This window comes from Bombina bombina, chromosome 9 (assembly GCF_027579735.1).
Source record: "Bombina bombina isolate aBomBom1 chromosome 9, aBomBom1.pri, whole genome shotgun sequence".
NCBI classification, from domain to species: domain Eukaryota; kingdom Metazoa; phylum Chordata; class Amphibia; order Anura; family Bombinatoridae; genus Bombina; species Bombina bombina.
In genome coordinates, this window is record NC_069507.1 from 189465118 (window position 1) to 189486108 (window position 20991).

General features: G+C 39.0%; 1 protein-coding gene across 1 annotated transcript in view; it reads right to left on the bottom strand.

Moving 5' to 3' along the window:
• ABCC2 (ATP binding cassette subfamily C member 2) overlaps positions 1–20991 on the bottom strand; it is a 102123-nt gene that overhangs the window by 15055 nt on the left and 66077 nt on the right. The window contains exons 21-29 of the mRNA XM_053692532.1: positions 12606–12729; positions 9282–9501; positions 8995–9149; positions 7906–8061; positions 7168–7367; positions 6851–6977; positions 2994–3095; positions 2004–2147; positions 1701–1859 (exon numbers count right to left, since the gene is read on the bottom strand). Of these exons, the coding sequence (XP_053548507.1) occupies positions 1701–1859; positions 2004–2147; positions 2994–3095; positions 6851–6977; positions 7168–7367; positions 7906–8061; positions 8995–9149; positions 9282–9501; positions 12606–12729 (1387 nt within the window). The remainder of the gene's footprint in view (positions 1–1700; positions 1860–2003; positions 2148–2993; positions 3096–6850; positions 6978–7167; positions 7368–7905; positions 8062–8994; positions 9150–9281; positions 9502–12605; positions 12730–20991) is intronic.

Here is a 20991-nt window from a genome sequence, read left to right on the forward strand (position 1 = left end):
CAGTCCACCACTCCTATCTGGTGTAACATTAGTTTAAATTTTGTAAAAAAAAACTTTTACATCAGTCTTCTAGTGTTATTATAATTTTAGTTGCCAGGCCAGCCTGCCACTAGTGCCAGCCTGTGTGTCAGGCTGCCAACACATACTGTGCCTACTTCTATCCTGAGTGCCATCACTCCTATCTGTTGTAACATTACTGTAACTTAAAAAAAAAAAAACTTTTACATCAGTCTGCTATTGTTATTTAATTGCAGTTGCCTGTCTGCCAGCGTGTGTGCCAGGCCCACTTTTCAACTAGTGCCACAAATCATATTTGTTATAACAGTAGTGTAAATATTTAAAATAAAACATTTTTTGACTGTGAATCATCAGTCTGCTAGTGCAATTGAATTGCAGTTGCCTGCCTGCCAGCGTGTGTGCCAGGCCCACTTGCCAACTAGTGCCACCAATCATATTTGTTCTAACAGTATTGTAAATATTTAAAATAAAAAAAATTTAGACTGTGAATCATCAGTCTGCTAGTGCAATTGAATTGCAGTTACCTGCCTGCCAGCGTGTGTGCCAGGCCCACTAGCCAACTAGTGCCACCAATCATATTTGATGTAACAGTATTGTAAATATTTTAAATAAAAACTTTTTTGACTGTGAATCATCAGTCTGCTAGTGCCATTGAATTGCAGTTGCCTCCCTGCCAGCGTGTGTGCCAGGTCCACTTGCCAACTACTGCCACCAATCATATTTGTTATAACAGTAGTGTAAATATTTACAATAAAAACTTTTTTGACTGTAAATCATCAGTCTGCTAGTGCAATTGAATTGCAGTTGCCTGCCTGCCAGCGTGTGTGCCAGGCCCACTTGCCAACTAGTGCCACCAATAATATTTGTTATTACAGTAGTGTTAATATTTAAAATTAAAACTTTTTTGACTGTGAATCATCAGTCTGCTAGTGCAATTGAATTGCAGTTTCCTGCCTGCCAGCGTGTGTGCCAGGCCCACTTGCCAACGAGTGCCACCAATCATATTTGTTATAACAGTATTGTAAATATTTAAAACAAAAACTTTTTTGACTGTGAAACATCAGTCTGCTAGTGTAATCTAATTGCATAATCACAGAGGTTAAAAGTATATTATTATAAATGTGTTAGTTATGCAAAACTGGGAAATGGGCAATAAAGGGATTATCTATCTTTTAAAACAATAAAAATTCTGGTGTAGACTGTACCTTTAAACGGGGAGTGTGGTCTGTCACTGTGAAGCGGGCGTAACCCTTACACTACATGATCGATACAACATCATACCTGATGTTTTAAAGCACGTTATTCCAAACAATTTAGCAATGTTAGGTGATTTATGCCCTTTATTGCTTAAAACCAGACTCTGCATCAACTATGTAATTTTCCATGGGAGTTTTGCCATGGATCCCCCTCCGGCATGACACAGTCCAGGTGTTAGTCCCCTTGAAACAACTTTTCCATCACTATTGTGGCCAGAAAGAGTCCCTGTTGGTTTTAAAATTCGCCTGCCTATTGAAGTCTATTGCGGTTCGCCCGGGTTCACCGGTTCGCGAACAGTTGTGGAAGTTCGAGTCCGCCGTTCGCGAACCGGAATTTTTAGGTTCGCGACATCACTAGTTCTGAGTAGGTTAAAGGTTGAATATTTGCTTGGGAGATGCTATTATACACTGTTATTAGGAATTTACCTGGGGAATAATGGTCAATTTTTTGCGCAGGTCATGAAGGCCAATAGTGGATATGTCTATCCCATCGATAATGATCTTGCCACTCGCTGACTCAATGATCCGAAAAATACAGTTGGTAAGGGAGGACTTTCCAGCACCAGTTCTGCCAACTATTCCAACCTAAAGAACAGAATAATATAGGGAGAAAGATAAAGCCAGAAAATAATCTAAACTGAGATAACTCAGAAACCAAACAGTACCGATAAATTAATCCTTAACCCATTCACTACCAGAAAGGGCTGCAACACTTAACTGTGCATTTACCTTTTCCATACTTTCCACTGTGCACGATATCCCATGAAGAACAAGATCCAGGTCAGGACGGTAGCGAACCTTGTAGTCAATGAACTGTACAACCCCTTTGTCTGGCCAGTTCTGTGGAGGGTGATGGTCTGTTTCCCACAATGCCTAGAATGTAGTCACAAAAATTAAGTGATTAGATGGAAAAATACAACATATTAATTAAACAATATTATGTACCAAATAAAAAAGGCAAGTATACCTTTCCCTACCTAACAAGGTCAAAAATATTCTTTATGAATATATTCTTACTGACATGCAGTCACTGTCAAATTTGTCCTAAGGCCGTATAGGCAACACCCTAGGGTTTATCACCATCAGCGGCAGCTTTATAAGCCCTTTGGTAATCAGACCTTTTGGCAAGACTGAGTAGGGAGAGCATTAAAGGGACAATCTGGTCAAAATTTAAATGCATATTGATGAATTACATGAATAGAAACATATTTGTAATATACATGTATTGGCAAAAATGCAGCGGCTTTCAGGATTAAAAGGTAAGTTTTTGAAGAAAACGCTTGAAATGTCAATTTTGATGAATTAAAGTGCCCTTGTTTTAAATATGATTATTAAAAACCGGGCACTAATTTGTCAAAATTGACCTTCACTTTAAGTTTGTATGCTATGCATGCTTAGGCAGAAACACTACTAGCATGAAAATTGTATTTTAAATACTGCAGCTGCAAATTCTGTTATTAATTAAACCTATTTGATCAAGTGCTGTGTTTAAAATGCTGGCGCAAGGAGCATATTTAATTATACTCTTGAAACAGCTATAGCTTTTACTAGAAGCATATTTGCTAATACATGTACACTGTAAAATGCTTCTATTCAAAACTAAAGTGTACTCATGTGCATTACAATTTTGTGTGCAATGCCCCTTTAACACAAGTATTGCCAATATATTACATAGAATATTGATTTTATAAAGGTCACATGTCTAACCTCACTGCTTACCTCATTCTCCACTTTAATATATTCATCAACACGCTCCACAGCAACAATGTTGGTCTCCAGTTCAGAGGTCATCCGGACTAACCAGTTCAGGGTTTGAGTTATCTGTCAAAAAAAATGTTCTTGCTATAATTAAATGGGATATTAAACACTAAATAAATGCTAGATAGAATGATTCATGCAAAGGTCAGCCTAAGAATATGCAGATGTATGTTTTTAAATTATACTAGTTGTTTAAATACTGAAAAAACAAATGTAAAGTTTTACTCTCCATAAAGCAATGTACGCTGCCATGTTGTAACCTAAGTTTCCTTCTCTGCTGAAGCAAATTTTGGACACTTAGAGGCCCATTTATCAAGCTCAGAATGGAGCTTGAAGGGCCGTGTTCCTGGCAACCTGCTCTAATGAGGCGGACAAGAATCGCCGAAATTCAACCCGATTGAGTACGATCGGGTTGATTGACACCTCCCTGCTGGCGGCCAAGTCTGCAGGGGGCAGCGTTGCACCAGCAGCTCTTGTGAGCCGCTGGTGTAATGCTGAATACGGAGAGCGTATTGCTCGCCGCATTCAGCGAGGTCTTGCGGACCTGATCCGCACTGTCGGATCAGGTCCGCAAGACCTATGATAAATAGGCCTCTTAGTTACACAAAATAAAAAATAAATTATCAAATATTTTAACTAATTACACCTAATCTAAGAGCCATATGAAAATAAAAAAGCCCCCCCCAAAATAAAAAAAACCCTAGTCTACAATAAACTACCAATGGCCCTTAAAAGGGCCTTTTGTGGGGCATTGCCCCAAAGAAATCAGCTCTTTTACCTGTAAATAAAAATACAAACCCCACCCAACAGTAAAACCCACCACCCACACAATCAACCCCCCAAAATAAAATTCTATCTAAAAAACCTAAGCTCCCCATTGCCCTGAAAAGGGCATTTGGATGGGCATTGCCCTTAAAAGGGCATTTAGCTCTTTTTCCGCACAAAGTCCCTAATCTAAAATTAAAACCCACCCAATAAACCCTTAAAAAAACCTAACACTAACCCCCGAAGATCCACTTACAGTTTTTGAAGACCCGACATCCATCCTCAACGAAGCGGCAAGAAGTTCTCATTGAAGACGGCAGAAGTCTTCATCCAAGCTGGCCGAAGTCTTCATCCAAGCCGGCAGAAGTCTTCATCCAGACGGCATCTTTTATTTTTATCCATCCGGCACGGGTCAGCTCCATCTTCAAGACATCCGGCCCGGAGCATCCTCTTCAATCGACGTCTTCTGGAACAATGAAGTTTCCTTTAAATGACGTCATCCAAGATGGCGTCCCTTAGATTCTGATTGGCTGATAGAATTCTATCAGCCAATAGGAATTAAGGTTGAAAAAATCCTATTGGCTGTTGCAATCAGCCAATAGGATTGAGCTTTCATCCTATTGGCTGATCCAATCAGCCAATAGGATTGAGCTCGCATTCTATTGGCTATTTCAATCAGCCAATAGAATGCAAGCTCAATCCTATTGGCTAATTGGATCAGCCAATAGGATGAAAGCTCAATCCTATTGGCTGATTGCAACAGCCAATAGGATTTTTTCAACCTTAATTCCTATTTGCTGATAGAATTCTATCAGCCAATCGGAATTCAAAGGACGCCATCTTGGATGACGTCATTTAAAGGAACCTTAATTGTTCAGAAGACGTTGTCAGAAGAGGATGCTCCGAGCAGGATGTCTTGAAGATGGAGCCGCTCCGCATGGATGAAGATAGAAGATGCAGTCTGGATGAAGACTTCTGCCCGGTTGGATGAAGACTTCTGCCCGGTTGGATGAAGACTTCGGCCCGCTTGGATGAAGACTTCTGCCGCTTCGTTGAGGATGGATGTCGGGTCTTCAAAAACTGTAAGTGGATCTTCGGGGGTTAGTGTTAGGTTTTTTAAGGGTTTATTGGGTGGGTTTTAATTTTAGATTAGGGTTTTAGTCGGCAAAAGAGCTAAATGCCCATCCAAATGCCCTTTTCAGGGCAATGGGGAGCTTAGGTTTTTTAGATAGGTTTTTATTTGGGGGGGGGGTTGGTTGTGTGGGTGGTGGGTTTTATTGTTGGGGGGGTGTTTGTATTTTTTTTTACAGGTAAAAGAGCTGATTTCTTTGGGGTAATGCCCCGCAAAAGGCCCTTTTAAGGGCCATTGGTAGTTTATTGTAGGCTAGGGTTTTTTTTTATTTTGGGGGGCTATTTTATTTTCATAGGGCTATTAGATTAGGTGTAATTAGTTAAAATATTTGATCATTTATTTTTTATTTTGTGTAACTTAGTGTTTATTTTTTTTGTAACTTAGTGTTTGTTATTTTGTGTAACTTAGTTGTTAGTTTTTTTGTAACTTTGTAATTTTTAAAAGTAGATTTAAATTATTTGAGTAAGGTTAGGATTTAAATATGTAATTTAGTTAATTTAATTTGTAGTTTAATGTAATTTTAGTATAATAGTTAGGGTAGGTTAATTAGTAGTTTAATATAGTTTAATTTAAATCTAAAGGTAAGTTTAAATTTATTATAAGATAGGGATGATGTAATTTTAATGTACAGTTAGCGGGTTGTTAGGTTTAGGGGTTAATAAGTTAATTTAGTTTATGGTGATGTGGGGGGCTGGCGGTTTAGGGGTTAATAGGTTTAGTAAGTGGTAGTGATGTGGGAGGCCAGGGGTTTATGGGTTAATAACTTTATTTAGTTGCGGTGGGCTCCGGGAGCGGTGGGATTGGGGTTAATAACATTATATAGGTGGCAGCGGGGTCCGGGAGCGGCGGGATAGGGGTTAATACCATTATATAGGTGGCAGCGGGGTCCGGGAGCGGCGGGATAGGGGTTAATAACATTATATAGGTGGCGGCGGGGTCCGGGAGCGGCGGAATAGGGGTTAATAACATTATGTAGGTGGCGGCGGAGTCCAGGAGCGGCAGGATAGGGGTTAATAACATTATGTAGGTGGTGGCGATGTCAGGGCGGCAGATTAGGGGTGTTTAGACTCGGGTTTATGTTAGGGTGTTAGGTGTAAACATAACTTTTATTCTAGCATAGAAATCAATGGGATATCTGGCAGCATCGAACATAAGCTTTCGCTGCTTTCAGACTCCCATTGATTTCTAAGGCATCCACGGCCTCCAGGGTGGCGGATTGAAAACCAGGTACGCTGGGCCGGAATAGGGGCGAGCGTACCTGTTAGATATTTGATAACTTGCAAAAGTAGTCAGATAGTGTCAAATTTGTATTCGGAACATCTATAATGACGTAAGCATCGATCTGTGTCGGACTGAGACCGGTGGATCGTATGTTACGTCACCGATTTCAACTTTTGCCGGTCTGTAGGCTTTGATAAATAAGGCGAATCAAGCTTGCCACAATTACGCTGTGGAATTCCAGCGTATTTGCGGTTGACGGCTTGATAAATAGGCCTCATTGGCCCCTCTGTATGTTGCTATGGATTTAATTAACTCAGTATAAGCATTTTTCCTTTCATGATTCAGATAGAACAAGTGATTTTAAACAACTTTTCAATTTACTTCTATTATCTAATTTGTGTTGTTCTCTTGGTAACCTTTGTTTGAAAGGATACCTAGATAGGCTAAGGAGCTGCTGATTGGTGGCTGCACATATATACCACATGTTGCTGGCTCACCCAGTGTGTTCAGCTACCTCCCAGTAGTGCACTGCTGCTTCTTCAATAAAATATACCAAGAGAAGGAAACAAAATAGATAATAGAAGTCAGTTGGAAAATTGTTTAAAATTGTATGTTCTATCTTAATAATAATAAAAAAATTGGGTTTCATGTCTCTTTGAGGTCGGTTGTGATATACGATCCCTATGTAAACATGTCTTACATTTAACGCTGAGGAAATGGACAGTCCTACAGTTCCGCTATCCAGAGATCGTCGTGCCAACACAGCAAATAGAGCAGCAAAGAACACTGTCAGGTTTCCTACGAATTCCAGGCGAATAGCCAGCCACCTAATCACAAAGTAACACAATAAATTTCTACTTTTTTAATTCAATGATACATGAGACATTTTTTTTATATATTCCCAATTGTTATTCTCTGCTGTCAATGACGTAATGGTGCTTTGTTCATGGAAAAAGAAAGGATCTTAGAAAGGATCTCTGATCAGTTACAATTCGGACCTCTTAACCGGTTCCTTACCTGTTAGAGACAATCCAGGAATAGACACTTTTCTGATTGCTATCAATGGTTTCTTCGTTATACTGAAGAAATCTATCTTGGTGCCCATATGCGCGAATTACAGACAGGCCAGACACGGTCTCTCCAAAATGGGAGTAAATTGGAGATCTTGAAACAGAATCCAGGCGTCTCAGCTGGCGAGATGTGGTGACATAAAATCTCTAAAAATATAATTAATATGTGTCACTTACTTGTGTATTTAGAAGCTGCACACCTGGTATACATTTAAAATTCATGTTGACACTCTTATTTTGTTTCTATACAACTATTAGCATCCACTAATGTATTGCAATTATATATATATAATAATTTTGTTGGTAGCGTATTTATTAGCATAAGCAGAGTCATAAGGACCCACTTATGAAGCTGTGGTCATAACCTGAGCGTTACAGGCTCTAAGGGAAATCATCCCAATCAGATCCAATAAGATGACTGACAAAACCTGCTCTCACGCAATTGGTTGCATGAGAGCAGGGGGTGTGGCTTCAAAAGCAATTGCTTGTGCTATGTTAACTGCTGGCAGCAGATGAACCTTTTTTGTCCAATCTTTAATAAATGGGGCCGATAGACTGAGTTTCACCTGGTGGTGTCAATCATTTCAGAAGGAAGTTAGCCATTAAATAACACCATCCAGCTGTCAGATTTTTGTGTAGTGCTGGTGCTGACCAGCATTGCCTCTATAGGTGGAACATATGTTACCTGGATGAAGTAGTAGAAAATTGCCAGTGGTACGATGACAGCAGCAAAGATAGGAGTAGCCAGACAAATCACTAACAGTGTACCGATAACTCCCAGTATGCAGGCGATCCAGCTGCGGAAGGACATGGGGATGGTCTCATCCACCGTAAAGATGTCCTGTAAATACACCACACAATAATACAGAATAATGTTAATGTCATGTCCTCTCTAATGCATCAAGTAACTTATTTACCTCTGTGCCTTAAAAAATAGTCTCTAAAGTGACATTATAGTGATTTATTTTCTTTAATTCATAAAAAAGTGCATTTTAAAATGTATTAAAAGTTTTTTATATTTCTGTGCTGAATAAACCTAATTTTTTGCTATACTTGTGGATGTTTGTTGCTGTAAGTCAGTACAATTGTGGATGTTTATCCCGGTACACAGAGGGGCTAGGCATGATTTCCCACCAGACCCCTGTACTAATGCCATTACTGGTAGAGCCAGATGGGCCACTTAGCTATATCTTCCTTTTCTCAACTGAGATCCCTGGGACCCCTCCTGTAATTACTCCTATGAATAGAGGAGCCCATTGTTGGGTCCCACACTATACATATATAATAATACATATTTATATATAATGACTTCTACAATTATAAGGACACTCTTCTGTAATTTGTTCCCATAATGCACTCCCAATGATTTGTTGCACCAGCTGCATAATATTAAACACATTGTAAACAGTAGATTTATTCTTGTAATTGAAATAGCTGGTTTTGCCTAAGGAAAGTAGCAACCACAATGAAAATGTAATTTTTTTGTATTTATAATTAGATAAGAGGGTCTGCTCTTCCTTCAGGCTCAGCCTATTTAAATGTTCTTGACAAGAATGTGCAGTGGTTTCAATGAGTAATACAGCCGTTTCAAAAACAAAAGTAAACCTAAAGCAGAAATTTCCCATCCCTGCAGTTGCAATATACAAGTTATTGCGTACACATTAAGGAGAAAGCATTTTACAGTATTCTGCACCTTAAAATAATTAAATACCATTCAGCCTTTAAATCTCACCCTTTTAGAAATTCCATACAAAGATTATATTTAGGCACTAACCTTTGCAAACCTGTTAACAATTCTTCCTGTTGGCGTAGTATCAAAGAAATGCATAGGGACATGTAAGATATTGCGCAGAAGCTGTTTATGTAGCAGTCGTGATGCTCGGATTGCACCTCCAGCAACAAGAAACGCGCCAAGGAACACAAATATTCCTGGAAATGCAAACATCTCACATTACAATTTAGTTGTGTGTTTGTTTTACCTTCTGCACACGTGTTAGTAGGTTTAATAAACAAACAATATGACCCAGTGTTTGTTTAGTGTTTTTAATTAAAAGATCTTGCCTTGTGCTACTCCCAACACTCCAAATATTCCAACTCTCGAGTCCCTCTGGGATACCGGATAGGTCATATTGAAATAGGTTTCTGCATCCTTGGTCCAGTCACTCAACCAAATATTCTGTCCTACGAAAGCTGCATTCTGCAGAACATAGCTCACGAATATCCAGAAACTAAACCCCCATCCCATAGCACGAAGATATTTCATGTACAGAGAGAATTTCACCTGGTGAGATTTAATAAAACAACCCTTAAGACAGCATATTTGAATAGCATATATTAAAAAAGAAAGGAAAACATGTTTTAGTAAAAAAAAAAAAAAAAACAACAACAATCTTAACATTATACTCAAACATTTTCTGTTCTATTTAAAAGAAAACATTTCAATTTTATTTTTTGTCTTTTTTTAAATGGATGTTGCAGTACTGAATAAACTGTGAGAGTTGTCCCTCTCAGCCAATGGCAGCAGAGTATTGGGGTTGTACTGTATCGTGGACTTCCTTTTAGTTTCACTTTAAATTCAAACATTTTAATTAACCCTTTTTAATGCAAAACAAATATTTTTAACATATTTGAAGGACCACTTAACACAGTCGAATAGCATAATCAGTAAATGCATAATAAAAAGACAATGCAAAAGCACTTAGTTTGAATTTCAAATGAGTAGTACATTTTTATCTAAAAAATGGAAGTTACATTTCCCTTCCTAATGATCATGTGACGCCCCTTTAAGATCCAGCTGTACACAGACAAGCACTCCCCATTAACTTCAAAATCAAAATAAATATCTTAAACATAAACTCTATTCAAGAAAAAAATGTGTATGGTTCTTTGCTATAGACAATATAATTTGTAGAGTGTGCTGTCTTTTTAATAACAATAAGTGATTATATTGTTGTGTGACTGAATAAATCCTACATTAAAGGGACAATAAACATTGTGTAATTACAAGACATTTCTGTGGTGTTGCTATATAAAATAACATATCAGACAGGCCTACATGTTTTTAAAACAAACATCCTTCTTTACTGCAACTGTTTTTCAATAGCCAAACTCCAACCACTATTTGCCTTATTTGGAGGAGCCAAGGCTAGTCACAGTCATAAAGATAGAATAAATTAAATTGTGTTGCAGTTGTTATCAGCTCAAGCCAGTGAGCGAAAGATGTGTAGCAGAGTTAGCCTTGGTGCATTTCAAGTCCTGAGAATTTAAAAATTCCCTATTTTCAGAGCTAAATTACATGAAAATAAGGCAAAATAAATAATGAAAATATATTGCAAAGTTGTTTCATTTGCACAAGTAAGCATTTTATATAAAGATCTCAAGGTGATTACTAGGCATGTGTATTTGAGTGATTTGTGATTATCCGAACGCGGAAGAAGGCAGCATTCGGTTCTTATGCATTACAATCTGGATCTGCACAAATCTTAATATGTTGAACTTTCACAAGAATAAATCTGGCTCCAAAAAGATCTCAATACCGTGAGGGGCCACCTTGTTCCGCATTTGGATCTTTACAAATGTTCTGAATGCACACGCCTAGTACACTTGAAGGATGAGATTATTCAGTACAATATCGCCACCATTAGGTCAGCAGCTGTATTACCTCTGAAATACAAGCTTTCAGGGAGCACTGCCTCACAAATATGCCTCTGGGTCACCAGATCAAGGATAAGATTTTAGGGTTAGAGATTGCTTTGCTTTAGAGCCTTCTCTGGTATCCATAGTGAATACAACTGTGATATTATTGTTACTACAAAGAAAAAACAGGACTGCAGCAGCAAAAGTGTGGCGCTGCACTAATTTTACCGATTTTGGTTCTCTCTTACCTTGTCATATGTGTTATGCTATAACCAGGGCCGGCTCAACCATGGGACCAAGCACTTGGCAAGGGGCAGCACTTTATTGACTGAGTCAGTCACTGTCAGACCCCTGTCTTCTGTCTCTGTGCGGGAATGCACAAAGACACATAATCAACCCCCTAAATTCTTTCCCACTTATGCTGAAATTGTGAATAAGCATTGGTTACATGCAGGTAGGCAAGCTTAGTAATATCAGTGGCCAGGCTAGTAGGTTGATATGTCAATCAATAATATTATTGGGGGGGCGTCATTGTAATCTCGGACCCAGGCAGCACAATGTCTTGAGCCGGCCCTGGCTATAACAGTTGTAATATTGTATTTATTCACAGGATTAATATATACAGTAAATCCTGGAGAGATAAATTGATTCCATTTGCTGTTGTAGGTTGTACCTTTACTATTTAATAACAAAAGGACTGGTGAGGTTAGAGAGCCTGAAGATGCTCTAGGGAGCCTAAAAAAACGATATCGCACTTGCGCTACAGTTAGAGCACCACTCGTAATCTAGGTGATAGAGAGGTATAGAACTTCATTGTTTTGAAAGGCCATTATAATTGAAACATTGCATGCAGTAATTTGTAAGAGCCTGCAATTTTAACACTAGCAACTCTATGTGTTCAACCCCTGTTGTGCGACTAGCCCTGTTAATTGGGTCAGCTTCAGTTTCCGTTCGGGGCAAGCAGTGCTCTGCAGGTCTCGAGCAGTACTTCTTCTGTGCGTTTAACCCCTTTGCTGGAGTTAAACACATAGAGGTATGGGGTTGCTAGTCTTCAAATTACTTGCACTAACAATTTAGAGCATGGCATTTTTCAGCTATAATGGCCCTTTAAGGGCTAGAATACAAGCAGAGAGCTAATTTAACGTGCAAATGTGCCCCTTTACGGGCGCACGCTAAATAACAAGTCATTACAAGTGGCTGGTTAATGCTAACGCAAGCTCAGGGTAGCAATGTGTGCTCGGAAAATTAAACAGCGATACATTTAATGTGTGTTTAACCCCTTTTGTGGTGTAATTGATTAGAGCATGTAATGTTTTGACTCTAATGACCCTTTACTTCCATACTGAGATTAATTGAGACTATAATTAGCCTATATTTATATAATTGTTGGCTGTAGCTGATTGGAAGAAAATGTAAATCTAGTATGTTGCAGTTCAAGCACAATAACCAATATTGCATCAGGCTGTAGATATATTTAGCTGACAAAATAAATGTATTACAGGTTCCCAGATGATGAACAGGTATAAAGACTATTTAGAATATATAGCACCAATATAGTTCCTTTCAAGCTATACCTTACACTATTTTATATCATGGACTGAAATGCCAGTTTGCTGAGATGACTTTCTATGGCCACTGGAAGGAAACATAAATTTAGTGATATCTCTGGTGTCTTCTGAAACTACTGATCAGTAGAAAAAGTTGTACATTTTTCAGTAGAGTAATGAGATAAATATTTGTATCATTTACCTTTCCTATTTCCACTGTCTCCTTTTCAATCAGTTGTTGTCCTTTTGCTACTTTCTGTGTGTTCTCCGTTTTATCTTTTGCTCCTTCCTTTATTGATCTTCCTCGGGACAAAGTGCCATTTACACTGAAAGACATAATATTCCCATCCTTTATCAGTAATACAGTAAATTCCATGACTTTAGAACTTCACTCAATGTGTCTCATAATATTGATTTTGTTTCTTTTATGATTCAGACAGAGTGTACAGCTTTAACCTCTTAAGGACATATGACGGAATTTTTCCGTCATTAAACAATTGAGCAAACTGAAAGCTGTGTTCTTAAAGGGTTAAACAACTTTCCAATTTACTTCTATTGTCAAATTTGCTTTATTCTCTTGGAATCCTTTGTTGAAGGAGCAGAAATGCACTACTGTGAGCTAGCTGAACACATCAAGTAAACCAATAACAAGAGGCATATGTGCAGCCACCAATCAGCAGCTACCTCCCAGTAGTGCATTGCTGCTCCTAAATCTACCTAGGTATGCTTTTCAACAAAGAATACCAAGAGAACAAAGTAAATTAGATAATAGACGTAACTTGGATAGTTGTTTAAAATCTGTAATGCAGACCCTTTTTAATTCCACTTCCTTAATGTATTTAGCAGTCTGCAGATAGTCTAATGATAGAAACTATGACCTGCTCTGGAGTTTATATTAATTAATACCAAAGTATTTTTTTTTTAATACTAAAATGTATCACATGGTTCCTTAAAAGGACATAAAAGTGCCAACAAAATGCTCTCCTGTGTTAGAGGATTGTATTATTGTACTGTTACTTGCATGAAACCCTGCAAAAAAACAAGTCAGCTCCAGAGCAGCAATGCATTACTGGAAGCTAGCTGTACACATCCAGTGAGCCAATGACAAGAGGCATATGTGTGTAGCCACTGCCACCAGTCTCCAGCAAGCTACAAGCAAGGCATTGCTGATCCTGAGTCTACATAGGTATGTTTTTTCAACAAAGGATGCCAACAGAACAAAGTAAATGTAATATTAGAAATAAAGTAAAAGTCTCTCAGCACTGTATGCTCTGTCTGAATCATGAAATTTAAATTCTAACTTTCAAGTCCCTTGAAGGCGTGTTGTCTTCCTTTTGTTTTATTAACATGGAAATGTATACTAGAAAAATATCTACATTTATTTCTATGCTTCTACTTTATCACGTTTGTTATGAAGGTTATTTCACATGCATAGATATGTAGATAAGAACCTCTTACAATATATATATATATATATTCTTGGTGTACACCAAAAGAAAACCCTAAGCTTTAAGAGCGTTCCCAAAATCGGTATGATATACTTAATCACAATATGTGACTAATTTGTTAATGAAAGCTGATGTTAAACCACTTATATCACCTGCTGCTAATTTCTAAAATCAGAGAGAGCCTCCTCAAGATCTCTCTTAAAGGGCCATGATACCCACATTTTTTCTTTCATGATTTAGAAAGAGAATGCATTTTTAAACATCTTTCTAATTTACTTCTATTATCTAATTTGTTTTATTCTCTTGATATTCTTTGCTGAAAAGCATATCTAGATATGCTCAGTAGCTGCTGATTGGTTGCTGCACATAGAAGCCTCATGTGATTGGCACACCCATGTGCATTGCTTTTTCTTCAAATAAGGATATCTAAAAAATGAAGCAAAATTAATAATAGAAGTAAATTGTAATGTTGTTTAAATTTGTATGTTCTATCTGAATCATGAAAGAAAGATTTTGGGTTTAGTGGCCCTGTAACACTGATATCACATACAAGAATATAGAAAGCGCTGGTCGTTATAATACGTTTAGAACATTCTGCTATACACAAAGCATATACATATATACAGTATATGGGGAGATTCACAAGATTCTCATTATGATGTAGATATATAGATAAAAAGAAAACACAGATGGATTTCAACAGTTCTCCTTCAGGTCAGATAGTATAAGACCTCTTGTTTAATCCCCTTTTGAGTGTCCACTTACTTTATATTACCTCAATCACTATGAGGTAAGTATTAGACGTATCCAGTGTATCTGCCCCCTGATGGATCTTTTCACAGGGGCTTTTCTTGGGAAGGTGATGCCTTTTGTCAGTGGTAGAAACCTTGAGGTTAAAAACTTTTCCCAGGTTGGTCACTGTATATTCTTGTGGTTATTTTCTGCAATGTGCTGTTACCCTTAACTCCAGTGCGGTACAGGGTAACAGCACATTGCAGAAAAGAACCACAAGAATATACAGTGACCAACCTGGGAAAAGTTTTTAACCTCAAGGTTTCTACCACTGACAAAAGGCATCACCTTCCCAAGAAAAGCCCCTGTGAAAAGATCCATCTGAGGGCAGATACACTGGATACGTCTAATACTTACCTCATAGTGATTGAGGTAATATAAAGTAAGTGGACACCCAAAAGGGGATTAAACAAGATGAGTCTTGTGGAAGGTCTTGACCAATATAGGAGCATTTACTTGATGAGCAGGTTCCCAAGAACGTTCCGTGACTGGATAACCCTTCCAATGAATGAGATAATACAATTTCTTGCCCCGCAATTTGGAATCTAGAATATGGCTGATCTCAAACTCAGGATGTCCATGCACCAATAACGGTGGAGGTTTAGAAAAAGGCTTAGAATACCTGTTAATCATCACAGGTTTTAAAAGAGAAACATGGAATACCGGATGGACTTTGAGAGACTTGGGTAAAGCTACCCGATAAGCAGTGGAACATACCTGACCCAGTATTCGGAAAGGACCCACATATCGTGGTCCCAATTTGTTAGAAGGTTGTTTCAGGCGAAGAAATCGAGAGGAAATCCAAACTTTATCACCAGGGCGATATTTGGGAGCCTTTTTCCGTCGAAGATCCGAAAAGAACTTGTAACGTCTAGAAGTTACAGAAAGAATACGATGTATCTTCTGCCAATGTCGAGTTAATCTTCGGGCTGTAAGATCAGAAGCAGGATTCACTGTGGAGGAAGTATGCAAAGGGAATGTCCTAGGCTGATATCCGTAAGCTGCATGAAAAGGAGAAGTCTGAAGGGAGGAATTGTACCGGGCATTATGGGCCAATTCAGCCAAAGGAAGGTAAGAAGTCCAGTTAGAATGATAATGATCCACATAATGTCTAAGATATGTTTCAAGACACTGGTTTACTCTTTCAGTCTGACCATTCGATTGTGGGTGGTGAGAAGTAGAGAGAGATATAGTAGTACCAAAATGTTTACAAAGTGACCTCCAAAATCGAGAAACGAATTGTACCCCTCTATCTGAAACAATATCTAGAGGAAATCCATGGATTCTTACAATATGTAGAATAAAAAGTTCAGAGAGTCTTTTGGCAGATGGTAATCCTGGCAAGGGTACAAAATGAGCCGTCTTAGTGAACCTGTCGACCACCACCCAGATAGTATTGTTCCCAGTGGACAAGGGAAGATCGGTAATAAAGTCCATGGATACATGAGTCCAAGGCTGGTGAGGTATAGGCAATGGTTGGAGTAATCCTGAAGGAAGTTGGCGTGGAGTTTTGTTCATGGCACATTGTGTGCATACTGAGACGTAATCCTTCACATCTTGAGAGAGTGTAGGCCACCAGACATGTTGTTTGAGGTTTCGAGTGGTAATACTGATGCCAGGATGTCCAGAAAGGGGACTATCATGAGCCCAAAATAAAATCTTGGAACGAAGGCGTTCAGGAACAAAGAGTAAACCATTGGGAGGTTTACAGGACAAAGGAAGATGCTCTTGAGCGGACTGTAATTCTTGTAACCAAGAAGTTGTTAACTGGGCAATGACTTCATGAGGTTGGAGAATGGTACCAGACTCAGGAACTGGGGTATCTTGAAATTGTCTGGAAAGTGCGTCTGCTTTAATATTTTTTGAACCAGGTATGTAAGACAAATTATAGTGAAACCGAGAGAAGAATAAGGACCAGCGTGCTTGCCTGGAATTTAGTCGTTTGGCTGTTTGGAGATACAGAAGGTTCTTATGATCAGTAAGTATAGTAAATGGCAAAGAAGTACCTTCCAGCCAATGTCTCCATTCATCCAATGCCATCTTGATGGCAAGCAACTCTTTATTCCCTACGTCATAGTTAAATTCGGAAGGAGTGAATTTTTTAGAGAAAAAAGCAACAGGATGAATCCTTCCAGTCTCTGGTATTCGTTGAGACAGAACCGCTCCAGCAGCAACAGAGGAAGCATCCACCTCCAGAATAAATTGAAACTCAGGATTTGGATGACGAAGGATAGGAGCTGAGGAAAAAGCTTCTTTGAGAGATTCAAAAGCTTCTATAGCCTCAGACGGCCATACTTTACAGTTTTGTCCTTTTCTTGTGAGAGAAGTAAGAGGAGAAGTAATAGTAGCAAAATTCTTGATGAACTTTCTGTAATAATTGGCGAAGCCTAGGAAACGTTGTAAAGCCTTCAAAGAATCAGGTCTAGGCCAATCCAAAATGGCAGAAAGTTTAGTAGGGTCCATTTCGAATCCAGATGCCGATATTACATAACCCAGAAAGGGTATGGATTTTTGATGGAAAGAACATTTCTCCAGTTTAGCAAACAGATGGAATTCTCTTAGATGTTGAAGTACTTTCTTGACGTGGTGCACATGATCTTGGTGGTTCTGAGAAAAAATTAAGATGTCGTCCAGGTATATGATAACAAAAATATTCAAAAAATCACGAAAGATCTCATTTACAAAATGCTGGAAAACCGCCGGAGCATTGCATAGCCCGAAGGGCATGACCAAATATTCATAATGCCCAAATCGAGTGTTAAAGGCAGTCTTCCACTCATCTCCTTTGCGTATACGGATCAAGTTGTATGCACCACGTAGGTCGAGTTTGGTGAAAATGGTGGCTCCCTGAAGATAAGTAAAAAGTTCAGGAATAAGGGGCAGAGGATAACTGTTCTTGATGGTAATCTGATTCAATCCACGATAATCAATACAGGGTCTTAATCCGCCATCCTTTTTTCCCACAAAAAAGAAACCAGCCCCTACAGGGGAAGAGGAGGGTCGAATAAATCCTCTAGCCAGATTGTCTTTTATATATTCTTCCAGAGCCATGTTTTCTGGTTTAGAAAGTGGATATGTCTTGCCTCGAGGATAGGCAGCCCCAGGAAGGAGGTCAATGGGACAATCAAAAGGGCGATGAGGAGGAAGACGTTCCGCTTCTTTTTTGGAGAAGACATCCACAAAATCATGGTAATGCATAGGTAAGGATTCCGGAGTTTCAACTGTGAGAGCAATAGTGAGTGGTAACTTAGTAATCTTTTGAAGACATTTAGTCTGGCATGTAGATCCCCAGGAAGTGAGTTCACCGAAAGTCCAAGAAAAAATGGGATTGTGAATCTGGAGCCAGGGTAATCCCAAGATAATGGGAAATTGCGGAGTGTGAATGACATCGAAACAAATTGTCTCAGAATGAAGTATTCCTACGGTGAGGATTAAGGGTTGAGTAGAAAACTGAATGTATCCAGAACCCAAAGGATCTCCACTGACCGTAGAGACTGAAATGGAATACTCCTTCTTTAGTAAGGGTATAGAATGAGTAGAAACAAATGTAGAGTCAATGAACACACCTCCAGCACCAGAATCAATTAGAGCTTGGGTATAGATCTTCTTATGTCCAATTAGAAGAGTTACTGGAACAAAGAGTTTCTTGTATAGGGAATGACCACTATTTTGGCTTAACTCAGTTCCCTGGACTAGAGTTAAGCCCTGGCTTTTACTGGCCTAGTAGGACAATCCCTTAATAAATGTCCTTTAAGGCCACAGTACAGACATAAGCCAAGAGTCCGTCTTCTTAAGCGTTCAGTCTCAGTTAATTTTATACTTCCTACTTCCATGGGTTCAGCCTGATCAGTAGTAGGAGAGGCTGGAGTGACTGGATTAGAAAAACGAGGAGCTAAACGAAAAGGAGTTCGAGTGGAAGTCCTCTGTGTTCTATCCTTTTCTTGTTGGCGTTCACGAAACCTGGCGTCGAGACTGATACAGAGATTTATTAAGGCTTCTAAGGACTCTGGAAGTTCACGATACACCAATTCATCCTTGAGACGCTCAGAAAGTCCTTTACGGAAAGCGGCTCTGAGTGCTCCCTGATTCCAAGTGGTTTCAGAGGCAAGGGTGCGGAACTCAATTGCATATTGAGAGACTGGTTGATTTCCTTGACGTAAATCCAGGAGAGTTGCTTCAGCAGCGGATGACCTTCCAGGTTTATCGAATACGTTTGAGAATGTAGATAGAAATGTATCAACATCCAACAGTATAGGATCATTCTTTCTAGCAAAGGTGACACCCAAGCCAAGGCTTTTCCTTTCATTAAGGAAATAAGAAACGTGATTCTAGAAGAGGCAGTAGCAAAGAGAGTAGGGCTATTTCGGAAATGAAGACGGCATTGATTCAAAAAGCCTCTACATTCTTCAGGATTCCCATCATATTTATCCGGAAGAGGAATCCTGGGACTTAGTTGTACCTGAGACTGATTGTTAGGAATCGGAGGAGGTAATGCCTCAATCGGATTTGGATTGGGATTAGGATTGGGAGGTGCGGTAGCAACCAAATTTTGTAATAGAGCAGTAATTTGATCAAGTTTAGTGTCCAGAGACTGCAAGTGAGTGGCATGAGAACCCAAGAGCTGTCCCTGGTGAGCCACGGCCATAGATAATTCAGTGGGGTCCATTTTTATGGCCCGTTTGTAATGTCAGCCGCTCTGGAATCAATCCGGGATGTAACCCAACTGCTAGCGTGAATTGAAAGCACACGCTAGCACACTGAGAAAATATCCAGGACGTGACCCACTCAGGAAGCAGATTAGAAGATAACAAAAATGAATATTGTTCCAGAATGCAGGAAAGCCACAAAGGATAAAACGTCCCTTTAAGTAGTACAAAGAACAAAAAGGAAATGCTCTTACTTGAAGCTTCTGAAAAAGGTCCTCTTTAGCAGGCTTGTAAAACAAAGGAAAAGTTCTCTTTTGCAGCTTGTAAAAGTATAATGTCCCTTTAAGCAGGTTTATAACAAACAGAAAGGCAAAGTTCTCTTTTGCAGCTTGTAAAAGTAAATGTCCCTTTTAAGCAGGTGTATAACAAACAGAAAGGCAAGATTCTCTTTTGCAGCTTGTAAAAGTAAATGTCCCTTTTAAGCAGGTGTATAACAAACAGAAAGGCAAAGTTCTCTTTTGCAGCTTGTAAAAGTAAATGTCCCTTTTAAGCAGGTGTATAACAAACAGAAAGGCAAAGTTCTCTTTTGCAGCTTGTAAAAGTAAAATGTCCCTTTAAGCAGGTCTTGTTTAACAAAGAATAGGTTTAAAGGTAAAGGCCAAAGCAAGGTCAGGCAGGCAGAAGTCGGCATCCAAATATCAGCAAAAGGTATAGGCAAAAGACAGGGTCAGGCAAGCAGAAGTCGGCATCCAAGTATCAGCAAAAGGGTAATAGCTACAGGCAAGGTCAGGCAGGCAGAAGACAATGTCCAAATATCAGCAAGTAGGGATTAGGCAAGAGGCTTGGTCAGGCAGGCAGAAGTCGGTACACAGAAGAACAAAACTGATATGGTACTCACAATCCAGGGAAACAAACAAACGGGCCCAGATTCAGATCTCCCGCCGAGATTTAAAGGGCAGGAGCGTAACCGTCATCAGAGGGGTGTGAGAGAAAGCGTCATGTTGCTAAGCAACATGACGTCAGAGACACAGAGGAGCCGCGGCGACACGGCGATGAACGGAAGCGCTCATGACAAATACATTAAAATTATGGGGGGAGATAAAAAACTGAAATTAAAATCCTCCATGTCTCAAAATTAAATCAATGTAAATATTTGCATAGGAAATTAGTACATCTAGGCAAGTATCCCCGCTTGCTTTTCCCCAGAAATTCTTAATATACAATGTTTCCAATGCACAAGAGAATTGTGGGTAAGATATGCAAATTAGATATGCAAATTCTCAGTTTTTTTGCTTCAAAAATACTGTTTTGACACCGCGATCCTTTTAAACAGGATTATGACAGCAAACCAGAAATCACTCACTAGACAAGCCTGTTTCGTTCTTTTTGGAACTCATCAGTAGGAGATAGATTTCTGGTTGCTGCATTGGAAAAGCTATTTTCATGGTTAAACCAAAATTCATTAAAATTATGGGGGGAGATAAAAAACTGAAATTAAAATCCTCCATGTCTCAAAATTAAATCAATGTAAATATTTGCATAGGAAATTAGTACATCTAGGCAAGTATCCCCGCTTGCTTTTCCCCAAAAATTCTTAATATACAATGTTTCCAATGCACAAGAGGATACTTGCCTAGATGTACTAATTTCCTATGCAAATATTTACATTGATTATATATACAGGCAGTCCCCGGGTTACGTA